This window comes from Antechinus flavipes, chromosome 4 (assembly GCF_016432865.1).
Source record: "Antechinus flavipes isolate AdamAnt ecotype Samford, QLD, Australia chromosome 4, AdamAnt_v2, whole genome shotgun sequence".
Classification (NCBI taxonomy): Eukaryota; Metazoa; Chordata; class Mammalia; order Dasyuromorphia; family Dasyuridae; genus Antechinus; species Antechinus flavipes.
In genome coordinates, this window is record NC_067401.1 from 287,162,862 (window position 1) to 287,189,241 (window position 26,380).

Below are 26,380 nucleotides of genomic sequence, written 5' to 3' on the forward strand. Positions count from 1 at the left end.
TCATGCATTGCTATATTTTATTTGCTCTAGGGAAGCTGATTCATCAGTTATGAATGTGAATTGTAAAGGGAATTTTGGACAAACTACTACCAAATAAAACTCAGGAGATCTTTATCTCCAGATATGGGAAGCCAACCAGAAGCAGATATCTATACATATTCAAGTTCTTGTTAAAACTGGGTTAGCCAAAGTACACTATGAATGCTCATAAAGACCAGGAGCTCACTGATCAATTCTAATCATCCCTAGCACAGAGTATATTCTGACATCTGTTATCATCCAAAACACATACTTGTTTAATTTTAATTGACATGTGCTGAAGAATATTTTTCTTTTTTTTTTTTTTTTTAATTATTTTTTTTAAATTTTTTATTTAATAATTACATTATATTGACACTCATTTCTGTTCCGATTTTTTTTTCCCCTCCCTCCCTCCACCCCCTCCCCTAGATGGCAAGCAGTCCTTTATATGTTGGATATGTTGCAGTATATCCTAGATACAATATATGTTTGCAGAACCGAACAGTTCTCTTGTTGCGTAGGGAGAATTGGATTCAGAAGGTATAAATAATCCGGAAGAAAAACAAAAATGCAGATAGTTCACATTCGTTTCCCAGTGTTCTTTCTTTGGGTGTAGCTGCTTTTGTCCGTCATTTATCAATTGAAACTCAGGTCTCTTTGTCAAAGAAATCCACTTCCATCAAAATATGTCCTCATACAATATTGTTGTTGAAGTGTATAATGATCTCCTGGTTCTGCTCATTTCACTTAGCATCAGTTCATGTAGGTCTCTCCAAGCCTCTCTGTATTCATCCTGCTGGTCATTTCTTACAGAACAATAATATTCCATAACATTCATATACCACAATTTACCCAGCCATTCTCCAATTGATGGGCATCCATTCATTTTCCAGTTTCTAGCCACTACAAACAGGGCTGCTACAAACATTTTGGCACATACAGGTCCCTTTCCCTTCTTTAGTATTTCTTTGGGATATAAGCCCAATAGAAACACTGCTGGATCAAAGGATATGCACATTTTGATAATTTTTTGGGCATAATTCCAGATTGCTCTCCAGAATGGTTGGATTCGTTCACAACTCCACCAACAATGCATTAGTGTCCCAGTTTTCCCGCATCCCCTCCAACATTCATCATTATTTTTTCCTGTCATCTTAGCCAATCTGACAGGTGTGTAGTGGTATCTCAGAGTTGTCTTAATTTGCATTTCTCTGATCAATAATGATTTGGAACACTCTTTCATATGAGTGGTAATAGTTTCAATCTCATCCTCTGAAAATTGTCTGTTCATATCCTTTGACCATTTATCAATTGGAGAATGGCTTGATTTCTTATAAATTTGAGTCAGTTCTCTATATATTTTGGAAATGAGGCCTTTATCAGAACCTTTAACTGTGAAAATGTTTTCCCAGTTTGTTGCTTCCCTTCTAATCTTGTTTGCATTAGTTTTATTTGTACAAAGGCTTTTTAATTTGATGTAATCGAAATTTTCTATTCTGTGATCAGTAATGGTCTCTAGTTCATCTTTGGTCACAAATTTCTTTCTCCTCCACAAGTCTGAGAGATAAACTATTCTATGTTCCTCTAATTTATTTATAGTCTCGTTCTTTATGCCTAGGTCATAGACCCATTTTGATCTTATCTTGGTATATGGTGTTAAGTGTGGGTCCATGCCTAATTTCTGCCATACTAATTTCCAATTATCCCAGCAGTTTTTATCAAATAATGAATTCTTTTCCCAGAAGTTAGGGGCTTTGGGTTTGTCAAACACTAGATTGCTATAATTGACTATTCTGTCTTGTGAGCCTAGCCTTTTCCACTGATCCACTAATCTATTTCTTAGCCAATACCAAATGGTTTTGGTGACTGCTGCTTTATAATATAATTTTAGATCAGGTACAGCTAGGCCACCTTCATTTGATTTTTTTTTCATTAGTTCCCTTGAGATTCTCGACTTTTTATTGTTCCATATGAATTTTGTTGTTATTTTTTCTAGGTCAATAAAATATTTTCTTGGAAGTCTGATTGGTATAGCACTAAATAAATAGATTAGTTTAGGGAGTATTGTCATCTTTATTATGTTCGCTCGGCCAATCCAAGAGCACTTAATATTTTTCCAATTATTTAAGTCTGACTTTATTTGTGTGGAGACTTTTTTATAATTTTGCTCATATAATTCCTGACTTTCCTTTGGTAGATAGATTCCCAAATATTTTATGGTATCAACAGTTATTTTGAATGGAATTTCTCTTTGTATCTCTTGCTGTTGGGTTTTGTTGGTGATGTATAAAAATGCTGAGGATTTATGGGGATTTATTTTGTAGCCAGCTACTTTGCTAAAATTATGAATTATTTCCAATAGCTTTTTGGTAGAATCTCTGGGGTTCTCTAGGTATACCATCATATCATCTGCAAAGAGTGATAGTTTGGTTTCTTCATTGCCTACTCTAATTCCTTTTATATCTTTCTCGACTCTTATTGCCGAGGCTAGTGTTTCTAATACGATATTAAATAATAATGGTGATAGTGGGCAACCTTGCTTCACTCCAGATCTTACTGGGAAAGGTTCCAGTTTTTCCCCATTGCATATGATGCTTACTGATGGTTTTAAATATATGCTCCTGACTATTTTAAGGAAAAGTCCATTTATTCCTATGCTCTCAAGTGTTTTTATTAGGAATGGATGTTGGATTTTATCAAATGCTTTTTCTGCATCTATTGAGATGATCATGTGGTTTTTGTTTGTTTGGTTATTGATATAGTCAATTATGCTAATAGTTTTCCTAATATTGAACCAGCCCTGCATTCCTGGTATAAATCCTACTTGGTCATAGTGTATTATCCTGGTGACAATTTTCTGTAATCTTTTTGCTAATATTTTATTTAAGATTTTAGCATCAATATTCATTAGGGAGATTGGTCTATAATTTTCTTTCTCTGTTTTCAGCCTACCTGGTTTAGGTATCAGTACCATATCTGTGTCATAAAAGGAGTTTGGTAGGACTCCTTCAATCCCTATTTTTTCAAATAGTTTATATAACACTGGAGTTAATTGTTCTTTAAATGTTTGGTAGAATTCACATGTAAATCCATCTGGTCCTGGGGATTTTTTCTTAGGGAGTTGATTGATAGTTTGTTCTATTTCTTTTTCTGAGATGGGACTGTTTAGGATATTTACTTCTTCCTCTGTTAGTTTGGGCAAGCTGTATTTTTGGAGGTATTTTTCTATTTCATTTAAGTTGTCGAATTTATTGGCATAAAGTTGGGCAAAGTAACTCCTAATTATTGCTCTAATTTCCTCTTCGTTAGTGGTGAGTTCTCCCTTTTCATTTTTAAGACTAACAATTTGATTTTCCTCTTTCCTTTTTTTAATCAGATTTACTAAGGGTTTGTCTATTTTGTTGGTTTTTTCATAGAACCAACTCTTAGTTTTATTAATCAATTCAATAGTTTTTTTACTTTCAATTTTATTGATCTCACCTTTTACTTTTAGAATTTCAAGTTTAGTGTTTGACTGGGGGTTTTTAATTTGTTCCTTTTCTAGCATTTTTAATTGCAAACCCAATTCATTGACCTTCTCTTTCTCTATTTTATACAAATAGGCCTCTAGAGATATGAAATTTCCCCTTATTACCGCTTTGGCTGCATCCCATACATTTTGGTATGATGTCTCATTATTATCGTTTTCTTGGGTGAAGTTATTAATTATGTCTATGATTTGCTGTTTTACCCAATCATTCTTTAGTATGAGATTATTTAGTTTCCAATTATTTTTTGGTCTACTTCCCCCTGCTTTTTTGTTGAATGTAATTTTCATTGCATCGTGGTCTGAAAAGGATGCATTTACTATTTCTGCCTTACTACATTTGAGTTTGAGGTTTTTATGTCCTAATATATGGTCAATTTTTGTATAGGTTCCATGAACTGCTGAAAAGAAAGTGTATTCCTTTCTGTCTCCATTACATTTTCTCCAGAGATCTATCATATCTAGCTTTTCTAGTATTCTGTTTACCTCTTTGACTTCTTTCTTATTTATTTTCTGGTTTGATTTATCTAATTCTGAGAGTGCAAGGTTAAGATCTCCCACTATTATAGTTTTACTGTCTATTTCTTCTTGCAGCTCTCTTAGTTTCTCTTTTAAGAATTTAGATGCTACCCCACTTGGTGCATATATGTTTAATATAGATAGTGCTTCATTATCCATGCTACCCTTTAGCAAGATATAGTGTCCTTCCTTATCTCTTTTAATTAGGTCAATTTTTGCTTTAGCTTGATCTGAGATCAGGATGGCTACCCCTGCTTTTTTGACTTCACCTGAAGCATAGTAGATTTTGCTCCAACCTTTTACCTTTAACCTGCATGTATCTCCCCGCTTCAGGTGTGTTTCCTGTAAACAACATATTGTAGGATTCTGGCTTTTAATCCATTCTGCTAACCGCTTCCTCTTTATGGGGGAGTTTACCCCGTTCACATTTATGGTTAGAATGACCAATTCTGTATTACTTGCCATCTTGTTAACCGGTTTATGCTTTCCTCCCTTCTTTCCCCTTTCCCCCCCTTCCAAGTATTAAGCTTGTGAGCACCCCTTGCTTCTCACAGCCCTCCCTTTTTAGTGTCCCTCCCCCCGCCTTAGAGTTCCTCCCCCTATCTTACCCCTTTCCCTCCCAGTTCCCTTATTCCCTTCCGCTTAGCTTATTCCTTCCCTTTCCACTTTTCCCTTCTCACTTTTCAATGAGATGGGAGAAGTTTCACCATAGATTGAATATGTCTTAAGATTTTTCACTTAAAGCCAATTCTGAAGGCAGTAAGATACCCACTATATTCATCCCCCTCCATTCTTTCTCTCAGATATAATAGGTTTCCTATGCCTCTTCATGAGATGTACTACCCCCACTTTACCCTTTTTCTGGTACAATGTCCTTTCCACATCAATTTCTAGAACAAGGTATACATGTATTCTTTATACATCTATATAATCAAAATATAGTTCCCAAGATTAATCTTTACCTTTTTAGATTTCTCTTGAGTTCTATATTTGTAGATCTAACTTTTTGTTAAGTTCTGGTTTTTTCATCAGAAATAGATGAAATTCGCTTACTTCGTTGAATGTCCATCTTCTTCCCTGGAAAAAGATGCTCATTCTCGCTGGGTAAGTTATTTTTGGTTGCATACCAAGTTCCTTAGCCTTTTGGAATATCATATTCCAGGCCCTTCGATCTTTTAATGTGGATGCTGCCAGATCCTGGTGATCCTTATTGTGGCTCCTTGATACTTGAATTGGGTTTTTCTAGCCGCTTGCAATATTTTTTCTTTCATCTGAGGGTTCTGGCATTTGGCCACTATATTCCTTGGTGTTTTGATTTTAGGATCCCTTTCAGTGGGTGATCGATGAATCCTTTCAATGTTTATTTTTTCCTCTGTTCCTATGACTTCTGGGCAGTTCTCTTTGATAATTTCCTGGAAGACGGTGTCCAGGCTCTTTTTTCATCATGTTTTTCTGGGAGTCCAATGATTCTCAGATTGTCTCTCCTGGATCTGTTTTCCAGGTCTGTTGTCTTCCCCAGAAGGTATTTCACATTTTTCTCCATTGTTTGATTTTTTTGGATTTGCTTGACTGATTCTTCTTGTCTCCTCGAGTCATTCAATTCCACTTGTTCAATTCTGATTTTCAGTGAAGTATTCTCTTCACTCACTTTTTAAAAATCTTTCTCTAATTGTCCAATTGAGTTCTTTTGTTCTGTGGAATTTTTTTCCATTTCGCCAATTTTGTTTTTTAGAGAGCTGTTTTCTGTTTCCAGTTCACTAATCCTATTTTTCAAGGATTTTACTTCTTTATCCACTCTCTCTTTAACTGACTTCTCCAGGCTCTTTTGCCAAGCCTCCCTCTCCTTTTCCCAAGCCTCACTCTGCTTTCCCCATTTTTCTTCTAGCTCCCTTGTGAGAGCCTTTTTAATCACTTCTATGAGGTTCATCTGTGCTGAGGAACAGACGATCTCCTCCTTTGGGGAATCACCTGGGGACTGTCTGTTTTTAGTCTCCTCAGGATTTAGAGTCTGCTCTCTATCTGTGTAGAAGCTGTCAAGGTTAAAGTCCTCTTCAGCTTCTTGCTCATTCTGTCTATTAATCAGAGACAAACTACCAAAGAAAAACAGAAAAAACTGGAGTCTTTCTTTGGGGGGGGGGCTGGGTGTGTTATCGAGCTTCCTCTACAGACTGCAGGTGGCAGCAGTGAGGCACTAGCAGGACTGTGCTGCGCCTGCGCTCTGAGATCCCAGAGCGTGCTGAGTCACTGAGGGGGGAAAAGCGGGGGGGCGGCCAGGTCCTGAGAGACTCCAGCTGTTTGCGGTTGTGTTCTTCAGCCCCGGTGTTTTTAGCTTCTCTGCTGGGCTGTTGACTTGCTGCAGGTTCCAAACCTGTAGCGAAGCTCTCCCCGCAGAGACAGCTGCGATCACTCCCCATCCCCTCTCCAGTCTGCTCCCGTGCTCTCACTGCCGCTGCCCTCAGCCTGCGCCCGATCTAAAACCGCCCCAGCCCTCCAGGAAAGACAGACCTTTCTTGGCGGATCTCAAGGATGGCTTCTCTTGGTAACTATTTGTGGGTTTTTTTCAGTCAAGCATTGATTCAGAGGCTTGTAATGAAGTGGATAGTGAGAGAAAGCGCGGAGCTTATGCAACTGTGAGCCTCCTCTCCGCCATCTTAACCGGAAGTGAAGAATATTTTTAAAAAATTAAAACTTGTATTATGTTTTATGTAGAGGTAGAAGGGAATGCTTTGGGAGGCAGTTTTGGATGAAATATTTTCATGGGATTATTTAATAAATAAGGTAGGTTAGGCATAAAGAATATGTTTTTTATCCCACAATTCAAGTCTTAGAGGCAACCATTTTTCTTCTACATTAAATATTTAATTCTATTTCATTTTAAATTGGATGACTACAGGTGATTGGGATTATGCCATTACTTCCCAATTTAAAGTCTTCTCAGCTTCAGTTTCCATTGTCTTTAAAGATAAGGATAGCTCCAACCTTTCAGAGCTCTGGTAAGGATTAAATAAGGGATGTAAATTTTTTCTCCACAACTTAAAATGCTATATAAATTCTAGTTAGAAGTATTTATATTATTTTGTGAGTATACTCAAAGCTCTACCATCATTGATTGACTTCATGGGAAAAGGAGATAAATTTCTTATTTATTACAACTGCATTTGCTAGGTAGGAGGCAGTTGAGTGACATAGAGAATAGTGCTGGACTTGGAGTCAGGAAAACCTGAATTCAAATACAGTCTCAGATATTTACTAGTTGTGTAATTCTGGGCATGTTACTTAACCTCTATCTGCCTCAGTTTCTTCATCTATAAAATGTGGATAATAATAACACTTCTTAGAGTTGTTGAAAAGATCAATGAAATAATATTTATAAATATTAGCAAATTTTAAAGCACTACATAAATGCTATTATCACATGAACTTGCACAAAATTAATGATTGATATATTTGCAGTTAAAATCAGAACTTTATGAATACTTTTTTTAGTTCTTCATTAAATTTCATTGACAGCTACACAGTTTAAAAATAATTAGTGATCACCTTACCTTTCAACGTTCTGATTGTCTAGTAGTGATCGTTTAAATATCTCTTTTGAAGGGATATCTAACTCAAAAATTATCACAGGAATGATACTTCTGGATTCCAAGAGGTTCACTTGTTGCTTTGTGACGGGATATCCATCAATTACAACCCTATTAAAGAAGAACTTTGCTAGATAAATCTCCTAATTTATTCTTATATATCATTAACATATTTTCTTTCACATTAAGAAGAGAGTTGCTAGGTCCTAATATAAATTCATTTAGTCAAGTAAAATAAGCAGCTTAATTGTTGACATGTTCCAAAATACATCAAATATAAGCAGTATATTCTTTCTCACAATTATGTAGTTTTCCCCTTTTCATTAGACTATATTCCTTCACTTAAGGTTCACTGTTGAGGTACTGCTGTTTGTGTATTTCCCTTACATGCCTCATTAAGCCACAGATACCTATGAACAGGAATATGTCTTAGAGCAAATAGTAAACTTTACTGTATATATAGATTCAATCCAGGGTTTCTTAATTTCTTTAAATTTTTTCTTAAATGTGTTATGAACCCCTTTGGCAGTATGTTGAAGCCTAAGGACCATCATAATAAAATAAATATATAGGAAACAAATTTTAATGGAATAGTTATTAAAAGATTTTAAAACATTAGTTCACAGATGGGCCCCTGACTTAGCCAATTCAAGTATGAATCCAAGTTCTACAATCTAAATATTGACCTATTTTGAGACTTTCTTCACCGTTGTTCTTCTTAATGGCAAAATTTCCCTTAATTCAAATTCTTCTCTGAAAAAAGAGAAACTTTAAAGAGAAAACAAGAATACTTTGCCTTAAGAATTCACATGACCTATAAGTTCCACAAAACTCATTCTATGGAATTGTATATTTATATTATATACTGTATATTTAATTTATGGAGGTTGTCAAAAGATGAGAGTTTAGGTACATAAAAGGATTTAGTCTATATTTGGATAGTTAAGCTTTTATAGGACTTAGTGAGATAATATAACACACAAGAAATACTGAATTTCAGCTATGTTTACCTTTTTAAACTATGTTATTCTATGAATAGGGCTGAAAAATTTGGTCCTGAGGCTGCTAGTGGCATTCGGACATTTCAGTCTGACTGAGATGAATGAACTGGGCTTTAGAATGGTCTCAGCTTCCCCTCCTTCCGTTTCTCCTTCCCTCCATCCCTCTGTCCTACCCTCTGTCCTTCTCTCCTTCCTTCTGCATTTTTAAATAGGATTTCAAACAACATTTTTCCATGAAAGTACAAACTCTGTCATAATTGTTGCAAGAATTCAGAGTAAGGTCTTCTTGTACTAATGTATATTCTTGGTTTTCATAGCTTTTCGGAAAAATTGATGTTTAAAAACTTTTGAAAAACTGTCTTTTAATAGAGATTCATCAAAATATAACAATCTATTTTGTATAAATTGTTATGATATGTTATTAACATTTTAAATATTATATATATATTAACATCAGGAAGCTTACCCTGAAGTATTGCACACAGTATCCATCAAAGCAATTTCTAAAGCTTGGATAGCTAGCTCATCAGGTACTGTCAGTCCTTTATAAAGATGCCAGTTTAACATAAGTGCCAATTCTGTGTCTGGGTAGTTGTTCAGAATCATACGCATGGCGTCTCCTATTGACAAACGCAGCAAGCCATATTCCTTTGCAAATTTTCTGGCAACTGCAAAGCATAAATAGTATTACATATTTTATTTTTTTCTTATTATTTTTAAACTAATATTTTATTTTTCCCAATTGCATACAAAACCAAATTTTAACATTTACTTAAAAGAATGTGAGTTCTAAATTCTTTCCTTTCCTCCCTCCACTACTCTCTCTTATAAATTTTGATATAAATTATACAGGGGTAATCATGCAAAACATTTTTGATCATTCTTCATGTTATGGAAAAAACACAGACCAAAAAAATCTAGAAAAAAAACCAAAGCGAAAAATAATTTAGACTCATCAGTTCTTTCTCTGGAGATGGATAGACTCTTTCATCATGAGTCCTTTGGAATTGTCTTGGAACATTATTTTACTGAGAATAACTAAATCATTCATAATTAATAATCAATTATTGCTATTAATGGATATAATGTTCTCTTGGTTCTACTCATTTCACTTTTCAAAATAAATTTATTTTAAAAAAGTATAATAGAAAAAAGACAGAAAAGAAAATCAAAACAAAACAAAACAGAACATTGTCATGTGCCCCACAGAACATCAGGGAGGATTCAAAATATATAACAATAAATTATCAGTTCAAGAAAATACGTAATACTAGAAGAAATTATATTTACCAAATGTAAAAAATGTATTGAATATAACTAGGAAAATATTAAATAAATAAAAGAAATTATATTCATGAATATCCTTTTTTGCTTTGCTCTCTTATAGGTTCTTTTTGTTCTCTGTTGTACACTTTTTACTTTATTCTTTTTTTATCCTTTCATCTTCCCCATTTCCGCCAAACAGGATATAGATATATTTATATATACATAAAACATATACATCCTCATACCCCCATGCACATACATGTACACACACAAATATGTGTGTATATATACCTATGCATTCACACTTACCCAGAGACCCCCCCACACATATTCATATATTTTCATAGAGCCAAATGCATGCATATCTACTTATATTCAGATATATATAAACACACACATATATATTTACTCATATCTACCTATATTCATATGTATATGTAATATATACACACATACATATAAACATGCATCTAAAACTACATTAGTATAACTGAAATATAATGTAGATTTCTCTCTTGATTGAATTTTTAAGTTTAACTGTATATGTATATATATGTGTGTGTATGTGTGTGTGTGTGTGTAGTATTGTCTATTTAATCCATTCCTGAAGTGAGTTGGTTTTCAAAACTGCTACCTTTCCTTCCCCCTCTAATGCCTCTGTGTCTATTATAATTATTACCTTTTTGTAGGCAATTTTGCTTTTTAGAATTAGATCATACAAAGCTCTGTCCCAATCTTTCTTCTGAGATACCAAATTGCTGATGTCAATCTTAAACATGTGTAAAAAACCCACAATTTTTTCATGTTAAATTCCTGGAAATTAATCTTTGACATGGTTAAATTTTCTGTTGAGTACAGGTTTGATTGAAAGAAAGTCCAGAAAATCTACAAGTTCATCGAATGTCCATTTTTTCATTCAATATTAAGGATAATTTTGCTGAACATGATATTTTAGGCCTAATTCTTTTGATTGTATGATTCCAAGACTTATGGTCATAAGTCCTTAACAATTCTAATTGTAGCTCCAATGTATTTAAGTTCTTTTTTTCTTGTTTCTTGAAAAATTTTCTCTTTCATCTCAGGGTTTCAAATTTGGCATTAATATTCCTATGTTTTTTTCCTTAAAGGATCTCTTTGAGGTGGTGGGTGATTGGTGGATTTTTTCTATTTCTACTTTACTCTCATGTTTTATCATTCCAGGACAATTTTCTTAGATTATTTCTTGCATTATTGTGTAAAGCTTTTTTTGATCACAACTTTCAGATAGTCCAATTATTCTTATGTTTTCTCTTCTTGATCTGCTCTCCAGATCTGTTGTTTTTCTTATAAGGTATTTTACATTCTGTTTTATTTTTTGTTTTTTATATTCAATTTTGTTCATTGACTTCCCCTTGCCCTGTTCTAATTTTCAAAGACTTATTTTCATCTTTAAGATTCATTCTACTTTTCTAGTTGATTAACTTTTTTTTTTTTTTTTTTTTTTTAATAATCTTCTTGTTTTTCTGGATGGTTTTCATTTATTTATTTATTTTTAGTTTTTCCTCAATGTCTCTCATTTGATTTTTAAATTCTTTTTTGAATTTTTCTATAAATTCTCTTTGTTCAGGGAGCCATTTGCTATTATTCTTTGGTAGAAGAAGCATTTTTTATATTGGTGTCTTCTGAAAATGAACCACAATCTTCTCTATTCCCATAGTAAATTTCTATGGTCTAGTTCTTTCTTCTTTGTTGATTCATTTTTTTTTTTTTTTTTAGATGAGAAGTATTAGTATAAGTACCTCTAACTACAGGATAGGGGATAGTGGCCCTCGATTTACTTAAGCTCTCTCCTCCCAAACAAATAGCTCTATCCTCCTGCAAGTGTCCAATGTCCCTGTCCCACTACCTCTGCATTCACCTGGTGTGCAGGTTGCTTCTCTCCCAGGGCCATGTCTTTGTAGCACAGCTGGGCCTGGTTCCACAGTCTGGGAGGTGAAAGTTCCTGTCGTTCCCAGCTAGCCTGCAGGGTCCCCACTGGCTATTTTTGTGGAGCTAACCTGGAGGTATTTGCACTACACATTGGCTAATCCCTGGCTTGGGGTCTTTATTCAGTTCTTCTTGGGTTGCTCCAGAAGAATCCCTATTAGGCTCCAAGTCTTCTTGATATTTCACCAGTCTATGTTTAGCCTGAGATACAAAATTGTTCTGTTTGTGGAAAAAATCTGGAGAGTTTGAAATTTACTGACTTTCTCCATCTTTCCAGAATTCTCCCCCTCATTTCATTCTTCATTTGTTCATATAAGTCTTTCCGTATTTTTCTGAAACCTTCCTGCTTTTCATTTCTTATAAGCACAAGAGTAATTCATCATAATCAGATACTCCAACTTGTTCAGCCATTCCCCAATTGATGGATTTCCCTTCCATTTTCAATTCTTTGCCATCACAAAAAGAAATAAAAAAAACATTTTTGTACAAATAACCCTCCCCTCCCCTTTTAATCTCTCTGGGATACAGACCTAACAGTGGTATTTTGGGATTAAGGGGTATACATAATTTTATACCCATTGGTCATGGTTTCAAATTGTTCTCCAGGAATGATTGGATCAGTTTGAAATTTCTTTCTTTCTTTTTTTTTTTTAAAATAACTTTTTATTGACAGAATCCATGTAAAAAATTACAGCATTATCCCTTGCATTCACTTCTGTTCCGATTTTCCCCTCCCTCATCCATCCCCTCCCCAAGATGGCAAGCAGTCCTTTACATGTTGAATAGGTTACAGTATATCCTTTTTGGTGGCAAAGAACAGGAAATTGAGGGGATACCAATCAATTGGAGAATGATTGAACAATTTGTGTTTGTGATTATGATAGAATACTATTATATTATAAGAAATGATTAGTTGGATGCTCTCAGAAAAGTCTGCAAAGACTTACATGAATCAATACAAAGTGACATGAGTAGGACCAGGAGAACATTGTACGCAGTAACAGCAATATTATAAGATGATCACCTATGAACGTCTGAGGTATTTTCAGAAGTACAAGATTCCAAGACAATTCTGCAGGACTTGTAATGAAAAATACTATCCATTCTCAGAGAAAGAAGTCTAAATACAGATTGAAGCATACTTGTTTTATTTTCTTTTGTTGGTTTGTTTTCAAACCAACATTTCATATGATTAATATGGAAATTATTTCAAATCATTTCATATGATTAATATGGAAACATGTTTTGCATGACTACCCATATATAACCTATATCAAATTGCTTGCTTTCTCAGTGAGGGTGGGGGAAGAAGGGAGTTGATTTGAAATTGAAAATTTTAAAAACAATGTTAACAATGTTAAAAATTATTTTTACACATAACTGTGGAACAATAAAATATTAAATTAATTTTTTTAAAAAAAGAAGGCTTTGCAGTGCCAAAAGACTAATGACCACTACTACAAGGGTACCAAAGGGGAATTAGAAATAATCTAATCTAATGATATTATGTAAAAAAAAAGACTTAAAATGAGGTGCAAAATGTTTAAATTATTTGCCCACATTTTTCAGTAAAGAAGTGACAGACCTAGTAGATTCTTGATTCTCTGAGAGAATCTCTCAAATCTCTTGCTTTCCAACCATCTGCATTCCTGACAAAATCTCCAAAGTTGAAAGTTTAAAAAATGTTAATTATGACTATATAGAATTTAAATTTTTTTAAAAAAATAATTATTAAAAGGATAGGGACAAGTCTTGTCATTTCATTGGCATGGGAAACTCCTGTTACCAATATAAATTGCTAGTTTTTCTGTAACTTAAAATTCTGAGAATAGCTTACATCAAAGATGTCAAACTGGAAGTCAACAGGTCATTTATTCTAAAAGGTTGATCCAAATCAGATTAAAATATAATCGGAAGGACAGTAGATATGAGGCAGGAGGACCTGAGTTCAAATCTGACCTCAGACACTTAATACTTGCTAGCTGTATAAGCCTGGGCAAGTCACTTAACCTCAATTACCTAAGCAAAAAAATAAAAATAAATAATAATACAATATGCCACATATAAAGTTAATCTGTGGTTTTCTAAGTCAATACGTTCCTCTTTGCTTTTGACACCACTGGCCCAGAGCACCAAGAAGTTAATTGGCTTGCCTGCTAGAAAGCAAGACTTGAATCCACATATTCTTGACTCCAAAGTCAGTTCTTTGTCCACCATACTAGCTGCTTTATGATCATTCAAAGCAATCTACAAATTAGCATATTTGCTAAACAGGCAACTTTGAATTTAATCTCAGAAGAATGGAACACCTAAATTGTACCAATCTTTTCAAATTTCCTTTTATTTTCAATAGGAAAACATTTTAAAGTTTAGTTTTTCTTTTCTCTTTGGGCAGCCCAAAGAATAAAGTGATGAATTGATTGAACCAGATAATTAGTTACAGCATGTGATTTTTATATTTTAGTTATTTAACTTTGGGGTATTTTGAGAGGGGGGGCAGTCTGGATATGTGGCTTTATCCCTAAAGGGGACTCTTAGAATGTAAATGTATTTATTCATTCTTTCAATAAACATTTATTATGCACCTACTATTCGATGCTCAATATTGGGCATATGAAAAGAGTCAAGGGACAGAAAACTTACACTCTAATGGTGGAGATGACATGCAAACAAATATATACAAAGCAAGCTATATACAATATAAATAGGAAATAACAGAGGGTCTATCCCTTATGGTCTTAATTGCCTAGGGTACTGAAAAGTTAAGTCACTTATCCATGGTCAAGTAGCTAATATGTGCAAGACACTATTTGAATACAACTCTTTTTGATTCCAAGACCAGTTCTCTTTTATTACATACTACCTTCTATTCTCTCTTTTTCTCTCTCTAGTCATCTTAAAAGGACCAAAAAAGTGCTTCCTTAGTAGACTAATTAGTGTAAAAATAAATTTGATACTATTTATTATAGTTCCCAAATATGAGCAATGAACATTGCTCCAAGTATTTAAAGAATTCTTTTTTTCTTGAAAGGGTATTTTTAAAAATAGTACTTGAGTGTGTCTTGTGTCCTGGATGTTTCTTTCTTGTAGGAGACTGACTCTCAGGTAGGTTAGATCTTTTAAAGCCTTTTTGAATGAAATTTGTCTTTATTCTCCCCTTCTATCTATATTTATTTTATTACTGCTAGATAGAAATGGGAATGATTTTTGTGATTTTATTTTATATTTTACTCTTTTACTGATGTTATTATTTCAGTTAGTCTCTTTGCTGCTTATGTAGGGTTTTTTATAAGTAAACCATCATATAATTCTCAAAGAGATAGTTTTGTCTTTTCTCTGTAAACAGACGTGTGTGTATACATATATATGTAGAGAGAGAAATATGAACAGCATTGATTTATTTCCCTTTGAAAGCTTTTATATTTTCAAAACATATGCATAGAAAAATTTCCACATTCACCCTTGTAAAATCTTTTATTCCAAATTTTTTCTCCCTTCCTTCCCCCACCCCCTTCTCTAGATGCAAATAATCCAATATATGTTAAACACATGCAATTCTTCTATACTTATTTCCACAATTAAGCATTGATTTATTTCCACATCTTTTGGGAGAGCTCATGTTTCCTCATTGCAAATAATGCATGTTAGCTTTTGATTTGGATATGTCCTTTTTATTATAGTATAGTCCTTCTATGGCAATACTTTGATGGTTTTTAGCACTGATGAATATTGTTCTGCATCTATTAATATAAACATGTTTTTTTGTGTTTTTATTTTTAATTGATTCAATTTTCTCATATTGTTGAATCTTGTATGTAGATCCATTCTTGAAAGGGTATTTTTAAAAAATAGTACTTGAGTGTCTTGTGTCCTGGATGTTTCTTTCTTGTAGGAGACTGACTCTCAGGTAGTTTAGATCTTTTAAAGCCTTTTTGAATTACGTTTCTCTTTACTCTCTATCTATTAAATCCATTAAATAATGTTCTTTGAGGATGACAGATAATTATCACTAAGTCCACTTATTATTTAGCCCACATTTCTCCATCCTATCCACAAGGGACAGGCAAAAACAGAGACAAGGAGAGAGGGAGACAAGGAGGGAGGGAGAATAGGAATGAATATAGGAGTCTTCCTTTAAAATTTACTAAGATGATGGATTTTCTTGGTCAGTGGCCAAACCTCCTTTGACAGATCTCATTCCCCCATTACATCATCCAAAGGGCCAAGGCCCTTTGCCCTGAACAAGCTGGTACACCAAAAATGCCCAGAGAAGTTTAGCTCAGCATGTTTCATGTGGTATGATCTAGTTAGAGCAAATGATGGTGAGGAAGAAACCTGTTTTTAACACATGATAGGTTGCCCAACTGCAAAATATGTCATTTTCTCTAAGTATTAGAATTTATATTCTTGGTTAATCAAATACTGTTAGTTTATGGCTATTCCTATTAAATTTATAAGATAAATACATAATAATAATTTTCAGGCAGTTCTCCTTTGCTTAAGAAATTGCAGAAATAAACAGACTTACTTGTAGTTTTGCCAGATTTTGGAGGCCCAACAATTGCAATCCTAATGGGTACAGCAGGTTTTGGTTTGGGCTGACGGATATATTTGATTGGGTCTTTCATAAATATATCCCTATTTACTTTGTTGGATAAAAAATAAATATATTGTCGATGGATCACAGGAAAAGTTGGATTAGCTGCATTCACTAAAGGTTTGATAGCATCTCCTTCATATAGCTGTAATATAAACAAAATTATTTCCTCAGTTATTTCTAACATCTATTTGTTCTAATTTAGAGTATATAACTTAATAATAATAGTTTACATTGATATAGTGCTAATTATATGTTGAGTATTGGGCAAAGTGTTTTACTTTATTATCCTATTTGATCATCAAAACAACCCTGGGACATAAATGTTATTAATATCTCCATTTTATAGATGGGGAAACTGAGGCAAATAGCAGTTTGTTGCTTGCCCAGGATCATACAGCTAGTAAGTGTCTGAGGCCAGATGTGAACTGGAGTCAGACACTCAAAATCTAGAGTTCCATTCCATTTTGCCGCCTGAAAAGAATATTTATTGATTTTGATAACAAATGCTTCTTTTCAACAACTTTAGATAGCTTTGAATGTGCATGCAGTCAAAATGTACTTTTTTCTATTTGTCTTTTAATTATCAGAAAATCATAATTTTAAAGAATCTCCCTAACTCTATAGCGGCCATCCATGTTCAGTAATCCATTTTAGAATATGGCTGAGAATATATCAGTATCATGCTTTCTATATTAATTTTCCAAGTTCATAATTTCCCCCATTTTAAAAATTGAGAAATGTATTCATCTCACTCAGCTGGCACCTTTTCTCTTTCCATTAATTCTCAAAGATCACTAATGATGGTTCTATCCCTTTGCAGTATACTGGGATATAATTTAACTCTTTCTGGAGAGTTGAACACATGAAATCAGTTGGTTAATCTCTTACTTTATCCTTATATCTCCCATGTACTAGTCCAAGAAAGGGAAGTTCAGGGAAGGAAAAGATAAACAGACCATAGTCAAGAAGGAAGGAAATAAGCATTTTTAGTGGTCTTCTGAAGGCTAAACATTTATATATGTACATACACATATTAATTTGAGATCAACCCTGAGAGTTAACTGTTATTATTATTTCTATTTTATAGTAAAGGAAGTTAAACTTGGAGAGCTTAGATGAATTTCCCAGAGTCACACAGTAAATATCTGAGGTTGGATTTGAACTCATGGCTTCTTAATTTCACACTTGGTACTCTATCCAATGTACCTAGACAGGCAGAAGGAAAAAAACTGTACTGATGAATGAAGTCCAAAGTTGGTCAGAGAAGGACTGACTTGGAAAGTTGGCTTTGGAAAGGAAAACATTGGTCCCAGTTAGGATGAGTAAGACTACCTCCAAGGCCTTGGTTTGAAGTCAGGAAACCTGGCTTTGTGTCACTTTTTTGTCATTTATTTGTCATCTATTATATAAGCAGCTTTGAGAAATTCTCTTCACCACCTGCGTTAGAGTTTCCATAACCATAAAATTTAGCTAAGATGTTGAATATGGAGTCAGGACAATGTGGCTTTTAATACTACTTATCACTGATTGACTTTGGGCAAGTAAGTTAATATCTATATTTTTTCTATACAAAGAAGGGTTTGGAGTACCTGATCTTCATCGGTCCCTTCTTGCTTTAATTACCTTTGATGCAACAAGACCCATCTCCTTGGGTTTCAATTCTCTCTCCCCCCCCTGCCCTTAGCATTTTCTAACTTTTTCAGTTGAGTATTATCCAAATAGGAATGAATATCCAAATAAATACTGTTCTCTGCAAAGTAAGGAGAATATAAAATGCTAATCATCAGTGCTTAAAGCCATTTGGAAATCATCTCTTGGAATTACCTTTAAACTTAAGGATATTTTAAATTGTTATTCATTTATTAAATGCCTACTATGTGATAGGGCCTGTTGTAGGTGGCCAGGATGCAAATATAAAGAATGAAACATTTAATTGGGGGAGACAATATGTGCTTTTATAAATATATGCATACTATGTAGACCTGGACCAGCAGCATGTGCTGAGGCACAGTATAGTTTTTATTAATCAGACTGATCATAAGAAACAACACTGGAAGCTCATAAACTTAGAGGAGAAGAGTTGTGTTGGATCTTCAGCTCGAACTGATTGAAAGTGAAGTGTCCTGCTACCCTGAATCAGGACGAACTGATTGAAAGTGAAGTGTCCTGCTACCCTGAATATAACTGTGAGCAGTTAAAACCTTGTCTGGCTTTCTGATGCACTTAAGGATCGCTTCCCTGGGCAGGATTGGAGGCTTGCCCAAATATGCTGGTTTTGTGGCTAATGGCACCTATTGAATATATCTGTTCTCTACTTTTTCACCTTTTCCTCACCCCCTTGATTGCTATGTGACAAATGATGTTGCTTAACCATATTTTCCTGTTCTCTTTATGTCTTGTTTATTTGAAGTCTATATTTTTCTTTAAAGACTAGCTGACTTTTTAATTATCATTAAAGATAATCTGATTTTTATTATTATTATTTTATTATTTATTACTTTTGTGAATGCTAACTATGCAGAAATAGGAGAGAAAAAAAAGTACATAAAAAGAATATCAAGTGAGCTGATGAGACCAAATACCCTGAACTTTAAAGGAAAAAAAATCATGAGCTTATATAGTAAGCTCTCTGCCAAGGAGGTAGAGATGTTAGAGAACTCAAATATACATAGAATACAAAATAAATACAGAGTAATTAAATATATCATAATTATGAAGAGAGGGTATAAGGAATTAGGAAAAGATTTTGGAGAAAAAAAGATAACGCTTGATTAGCATCTTAAAGGAAGAGATTCTCTGAGATGTTAGTGAAGAAGGAGTGCATTCTTCTGAATATGTTTGATGATTACACATTTTCATTCTTTGAAGATGACTTTGATGATCAGAAACAACGCAATCATTCAGAGAAAAGACTAAATTTTATGGGTTATCCACCTAAAGGTGGTAGTGGACTTGGAATGAGGAAGTTCTGAATTCAAATTCTACCTTAGATACTTACTAGTTATGTAACCCTGTGGTTCCAATAGCCACAAATTACTTAGTCTTGAATATCCTCAGTTTCTTTATCTGTAAATTAGGGGAATAATAACATCTACTCCAAGGGCTTATTCTTAGTCTCAAATGAGATATGTATAGTATTTAGCAAATCTTAAAGCTTGATCTAAATGCTAATTACAGTTATTGTTATTATCAATTGTAGTGTAGATTTGTCAGTAAAAAGAATGAGTTGTAATTATATTTGAAGCTGCTTTTTGTATGTATTTGGCTTATAAATTGGCAAAAGACTTTCCAGAGAAGAGCACAATCAATAGAAACATATTTAGAGTAAATATCTCCCTTTCAAGGTGATCATTTTGAAGAATGACATTCATGTGGATTTCTAAATTATACTGCTTATTTTTTTAAAACAAGGTTCATTACTATCAAGTCAGATCTTATTTTCAGCATATTATCATAACATTACCTTTCCATTGTTTATGATCATATTTCTTTTTGATATATTCAACAAGACAACCAGTAGAGCTCTTAAATGTATTTGGCAAAATTACCTTTACAGGGTCCCATTGACCAAATGAGCTTGGAAATTTATAAGTGAGATTAAGCATTTTCTGAGCAAGTGGTAATGGTATTGGATAACATTTCTCAAAAATACTTTGACGATTTTCCACCAGAGGCAGCAGTTTCTTATGCAACAGATAACGTACAATATGAAGCTTCTGTCCTCCCAGAATAGAAATAAATGGAAGTAACAGTTTTTCCACTTCTTCCTAAAATGAAAGCATAAAAAATAGATTTCAGTGTTCTAAAATGAGGGTCTAATTTGTTATTTTCTAAAGAACTCTAATTTGTAATTTTAAAAGCATTAATGTTATTTTAAAAAATGAAACATCATACAACTGTGAACCATGGTTATTCACTTTGAAGATATCTTGTGTAGAGTCATAACAAAGGATTATTTACTTAAGAATGTCAATATAATTTCCCTTTCGCAACACAAATTTATCCCATCATATATCAAATACAACCAACATCATAGTAGAGAGAGTTCTGCTTGTGATTCTCCCAACAAGGAAAAGAATAATCCTTCATTAGAATGATCATATTTTTAATGGGTTTTGGAGAAGAGAGTAGAATCACTTTTTGATGCTATTTCCTTCCTTCTCTTTATCTGAGATAGTATAGTATAATGAAAAGAGCAATTTATAAACCAGAAAATACTATATAAATGTCAGTTATTGTTATCATTCTAACCTCCATGCTTTTAAATTGTTTTCTCATGCCTATTATTTTTCACTCCGGGATTAAAGGGGAAAATCGAATCTGTAAAATGATAAGCATTTACTTTAAACCACTTCTTCAGGAACACATACACACACATCTTTTCCATATATCACAGAAAACCTGTTATCTGTGTGATAAGAAAATTCTCTTCCTGATTAGCCTTCTTTACATATATACTTAATAATTTTTATGTTCATTACTGAGGCTAATCAACATCCACAGCTGATTTTTAATATTTACACTGTAGAGATGATAACTGAATTAACACAGTACTTTTAAAGTATTTAAAGTAATTTACAGATGGAAAGAACTTCAGAGACCAGAGAGTCCAATAACCTCCTTTTATAGATAAAATGAAGAAATTGAGTTTCAGACAGCTTAAGGGGTGTGCTCATTGCCAGTATCAAAGGCTGGATTTGAAAAATGGCATAGAAACCATTTTCTTTATGCTAAATAGAAGTATAATAGTGTCTTATTTATATAGGATTTGGAGGAAATAAGTGTGCATATTAATTTTCTAGATAATTAAACCATATCCTTTTAAGTCAAGGAAATTTTTTTTTATCAATATCAATATATTGCTGGAAGATGTTCTTCCATTTGAATCTTCCATTTGGAATCTATGCATGATATTATTTATGGCACTGGCAAATGCATTTGGGAAGCATAAGTCTTCCTTCAAATCAATAAAACAATTATTTGTAAAATGCCTGCTATGTGCAAGGGACTGGGAAACAAAGATAGGATATGGCACTTGGGCTTGGCTTTGAAGACAGGAAGGGATGTTGGGGAAGATATGAGGAAGAAGTATATTCTAGGTATGATGGATAGCCTATTCAAAGGCATGGAGATGAGAGAAGAAATATCAGCTTCAGAAAACAAGTAGGATACCAGTTTGATTGAAATACAGAATGATAATGGGTTGCAAAATAAAATAAGTCTAGGAGGATATATGGGAGCCAGATTATGGAGGACTTTTTCCTTGTTTTCCCCACTCAGAGGGCCATGGATTACCTTGTTTTAGGCCCTTCTCATCACCACTGTAATAGGTACCTAATTAATTGGTCTCTCTTTTTGCCCTTCTCTTCTTCAATCCATTTTCCCCACAATTGCCAAAATAATTTTTTCTAAAGCATACTCTCCTTCTCAAGAATCTTCAGCAAGTCCCTATCACTTCTGGCACAAAATACAATTGTTTTCTGCTTGTCATTTAAAGCTCTTTACAATCTGGCTCCAGCTACCTTTCTAGAAATATTTCACATATTCTTTTGTGTATCTGTCACCTGAAGGCCAGCCTAGCTAAGTTTGGAAAAGCTCTTCCCCAGAGGTTTGGCCCAACAAATGATTGGGTTTTTTTATTTTTTTTATCCACAACAACTTGCAGATATCTTAAGTCATAGATGGTAGGTAAAGTATGTCCATTCTGGTAAAATTCTGAATCCCTTGGAACATTTGAAGTATTGCAATTGGTAAACAATAATTCTACCTTAAAATGTTAACCATGAAGCATGAAAATGAAGCTAAGCTAAAATTATTAACCATTTTGATTTATTCTAACCATTTGATTCACTACTGTTTTGCAAAAAAAAAATTATGGAAACCATGAAGGAAAAGTAATAATAACCTGTACAACTTGCAGGTTATTTATGTCTAGTTCAAATTTATCTGCCATTTCAAGTTTTAATCTGTCAGCAGCTTCTTCTTCCTGTTCTTCTTCTTCTTCAGTTATCTCTTCCTCATCTTTTGGGAATTCTTCTTCCAGAATAGCATCAATATTATCTTCTTCTTCTTCTTCAGCCTCTTCTTCACTTAGCTCATCTTCATACCTGCTTGACTGAAAAATAAAATTTAAATTTGTATATTGTTTTGTCATAATTTACCATTTTAAGTCACTCCTGCTTTTTGGAGGGAAATTTTATAAGCACTCAATTTTTGTTGGGACATGCATGTCACAAAATGATTTGTGATACAGTCAGACTTTGCTTAATCTGACTCACAGAAGTTGAATAATTCTGACTACAAAAAAATCCAGAAGTAAATAACTAAACAAGTAAAATCTTATTTATTCCTGTAGTTGAAAAAAAATGCAAAGTGGCTTTAATGATCTTTGTAATAGTGTTTAATTCAATTCAGCATATAGTCTTAAACATTTTATACTAAGTACTGAGCTAGGCATTGGGGAGGGGGGGATACAAAACAAATAAAAGAGGTGGCCATCCCCTAAAGGAATATATAATTTATTTATTGTTCAATCCTGACTGATTCTTTATGACCCTATTTGAGGTTTTGTTGGCAAAGATACTAGAGTAGTCTGCCATTTCCTTCTCTAACTCATCTGACAGATGAGAAAACTGAGGTAAACAGGGTTAAGTGACTTGCCTAAGGTCATATAGCTAATAAATATCTGGGGTTGGACTTGAACTCAGGTTTTCCTGACTTCAAGTCTGGTACTCTATCCACTGCACTACTTAAGTGCCCAGCACCTATCAAGACCTATCAAAAGACCTATCAAAGAATATCTCCTCTATGAAGTCCTTTCTAACTATTCTAATCCATGATAAAAACTTTTCTGAAGTCTTCCTATGTCATTTACTGTCTATTTCACTCAGTTAAACTCAGTTCTATTCATTCACTATTCAATTGACAATCAGTTACTTCTTTTCTTGTTTTGTTCTCTAATTGCTTCTTATGTTTTAAAATTATCTCCCCAAATAAACTATGTGCAGCTAGGTGGTACAATAGATAGAATGCTAGGCTTGGAATCAGCACACCCAAGTTCAAATTTGCTCCCAGACACTTATTAGCTATGTGACCCTGGACAAGTCATTTAACTCTCTTTGCCTCAGTTTTCTCATCTGTAAAATGAATTGGAGAAGGAAATGACAAACCACTCTCGGATCTTTGTCAAGAAACTCCCTTAAAGAAGTCACGAAAAGTTGGATAGAACTGAAATGATTAAATATTTATGTTGATTATATTTATTTTGAGGTCTGAACATGAGTAAAATACATAATACTTTGGGGACTCATTCTTTGCTTGAATATGGGCAAATCTGAGCATTAAAATATCAAGTTTACATGCTGTGCATTCTATGGGATATAATAAGTCAACAAATATTATGAAGCACTTACTTGTTACCAGATGTACTAAGCACTGAGTATGAAATTAAAGAACACAGAGTCTTATCAAGAGAGGCAAGTTTTCAAGTGCCATTGGGTTCTAATGATTTAGCATATTATTTTATCACGACCTATAAAACATTTACCATTTTGTATATTTATGTTTTGGGGAGGGAAATTTCACAAGTATTAAATTTTTAATGTAACATGCATTTAGCTAATGTGACATGCTTGACTTGACATTTGGACTTCAAATGGAAATATCAGCTGAAAGCAAAAATAACCAACAGAGAAATACTTTAAAAACTGGCTTCTGGCAGCAGTGTAGGTTATATTTCATCTGAAGTTTCCAATTATTTTCTTACCTCTCCTTTTCTTCTTTTTTCTCTCTCTGCTATCAGTTCAGCCCTTCTTTTAGCAATCTGGTCCTCCTATAAAAGAAAGAAAAGCTTTAACTTTCTAAGGAATCCTGTAAAAGAAGAAATAGATTTAATTTTGTAAAAAAAAAGATTGATTAAAAGTTAGCTTTTACCTATAAATACAGTTCAATATTTTTTGTAAGTTTTGGAAGAGTTACAAATAGGATGGGGAAATCTCAAAGCAGTGGAGTAACTGTTTCTGTCCTCTTCCTTTCCTGGTGGATTGTACCCTTGGTTTTGATTTCCCTGCTCCCCTCCTCTTGCCCCCAAAACATGGCCCATCTATTACTATTTTTTTCTTCAGATAAGTCACTTTGGACTTTTTTTTTCTGGAGAGAAAGAATGGTCATATAGAATATATAGAAGGAGGAATGGGGGAGTCCTAAAAGGTCACTGATAAAAAGTTTTGAGGAGCAGTGTTGTAGTGCTAGCTAGGGCAAGCTCTCTGAAAATCTGAAAATGTACCAGTTGTATGTGAAACAGTAGATATGCTTTTTAAGGATATTCCATGGCCAGCCACCGTGTGATTAAAATGGCATGTCTCACTGGATGCTTAGCATTTATCATGGTAACATGGACAAAATGAAAGGCAGTAGATCCTTTGTTATATCCTGCAACCTGGCATGAATACCAATCTGCACCTCTGGGATTGTGGACTCCTTTGTCTCACCTCTGGATTTTGGGGTGGTTCTTTTTACTTTCTACTTACTTTTTATATAAAGATATAAAATATCTCAGATCAATATTAGGAGATAGACTCAGATCTACTGAAGTCTAGATCAGGGTCCAAGGAAACATATAGTTTCTGAACCTGCCTGGGATTCTTATCACCACAATTTAACCAAGTATGTCCAGTCAGTTTGAGAGCTACTGGGATTCTTTGTGGAATTTTTAAATGTTCATGCATCTTTTAAAACAGCCTTAAATATAGATTTATTTGTTGAGTCTTGTATTTTCATAATTGAATAATTGCCATTGTATAAACAAACATGCACATATTAAATATACCTATAAATTATTTATGCATAATACTGTACTTTTATTTTATTCAGCTGAGTCTATTCTCCTATTTTTGTCTCTTCATTTGAGAAAATTCATCAATCAGTCAGTGAATTGGAAGTTACAAAAAAGATATTTAGGTTTGATACAAGGAAAAACTTTCTAACAATCAGAGTTATCGCAAAGTCAAATGGACATTCTTGGTAGGTTCCTTCCACATTGATGATCTTCAAGCAAAACTTGTTAATCCCTAGCTAGAGATGTAAAGGGAATTCTTGCTGAAGTATGGGTTGGTTATTGAAATCCCTTATAACTCTGAAACTATGATTTTGAGAAATATACACTAAGACTCTAGATTGAGACATTAAAAAAATAAACATATGAGAACTACTACATTCAAATGGGTGTTGCCCTTTAAAATTAACAGCTTGTGGACTTGTTCCAGCAATGCTTAGAGCATGATTGGAGTGTTTGTTGCTTAGGATGCTTTTGGATTCCTCTTTGAGAATTGCCCTTGGAAACAATTTATGAGTCACAAAAGAAAATTGGTCACATTCCTTAATAGTTAAATCTAGTTTGTGGTCAGCTAAATCACAAACAAAATTATTCATCTTGAACATCATCTTATTCATTAGACTTATGTTTGAATGACTATTTGTTGTTCTTAAAAACTTATTCTCAAATGATGATTTGTTATTGTACATAATTCATTTAGATATAAAAGTCCTGGTATGTTTAAAAAATTTTTTTTCATTGATGTCTTTTACTTTTACATCATAGTAATTTCCAGATATCTTGTCCTTGTTCAGAGAATTGATTTTTGTCTTATTATTAAAAAATGGCTAAGCAAAAGAAATCAATACTGTGACCATGTCTGACAACATATGTATCATTTTGTTCCTATGTTTCTCTACCCTTCTGCTGAGAGGAGGAAGTTTATTTCATCTAGCTGTAGCCCCAAGACTGGCCATAACAATAACTCACAGTTTTGTTTCCTTTTGGTATCCTTCTCATTTATGATATTAGCTATATATATATATATATATATATATATATACACACATACATACATATATATGTGTG

The 26,380-nt window shown here is 33.6% G+C and overlaps 1 protein-coding gene across 1 annotated transcript in view; it reads right to left on the minus strand.

Annotated features, from left to right (window-relative positions):
- The window catches only part of AK9 (adenylate kinase 9), a 129,695-nt gene that overhangs the window by 17,258 nt on the left and 86,057 nt on the right, over positions 1 to 26,380 (minus strand). The window contains exons 29-34 of the mRNA XM_051996726.1: positions 24,245 to 24,310; positions 22,385 to 22,594; positions 20,028 to 20,246; positions 16,408 to 16,621; positions 9,115 to 9,316; positions 7,612 to 7,758 (exon numbers count right to left, since the gene is read on the minus strand). Of these exons, the coding sequence (XP_051852686.1) occupies positions 7,612 to 7,758; positions 9,115 to 9,316; positions 16,408 to 16,621; positions 20,028 to 20,246; positions 22,385 to 22,594; positions 24,245 to 24,310 (1,058 nt within the window). The remainder of the gene's footprint in view (positions 1 to 7,611; positions 7,759 to 9,114; positions 9,317 to 16,407; positions 16,622 to 20,027; positions 20,247 to 22,384; positions 22,595 to 24,244; positions 24,311 to 26,380) is intronic.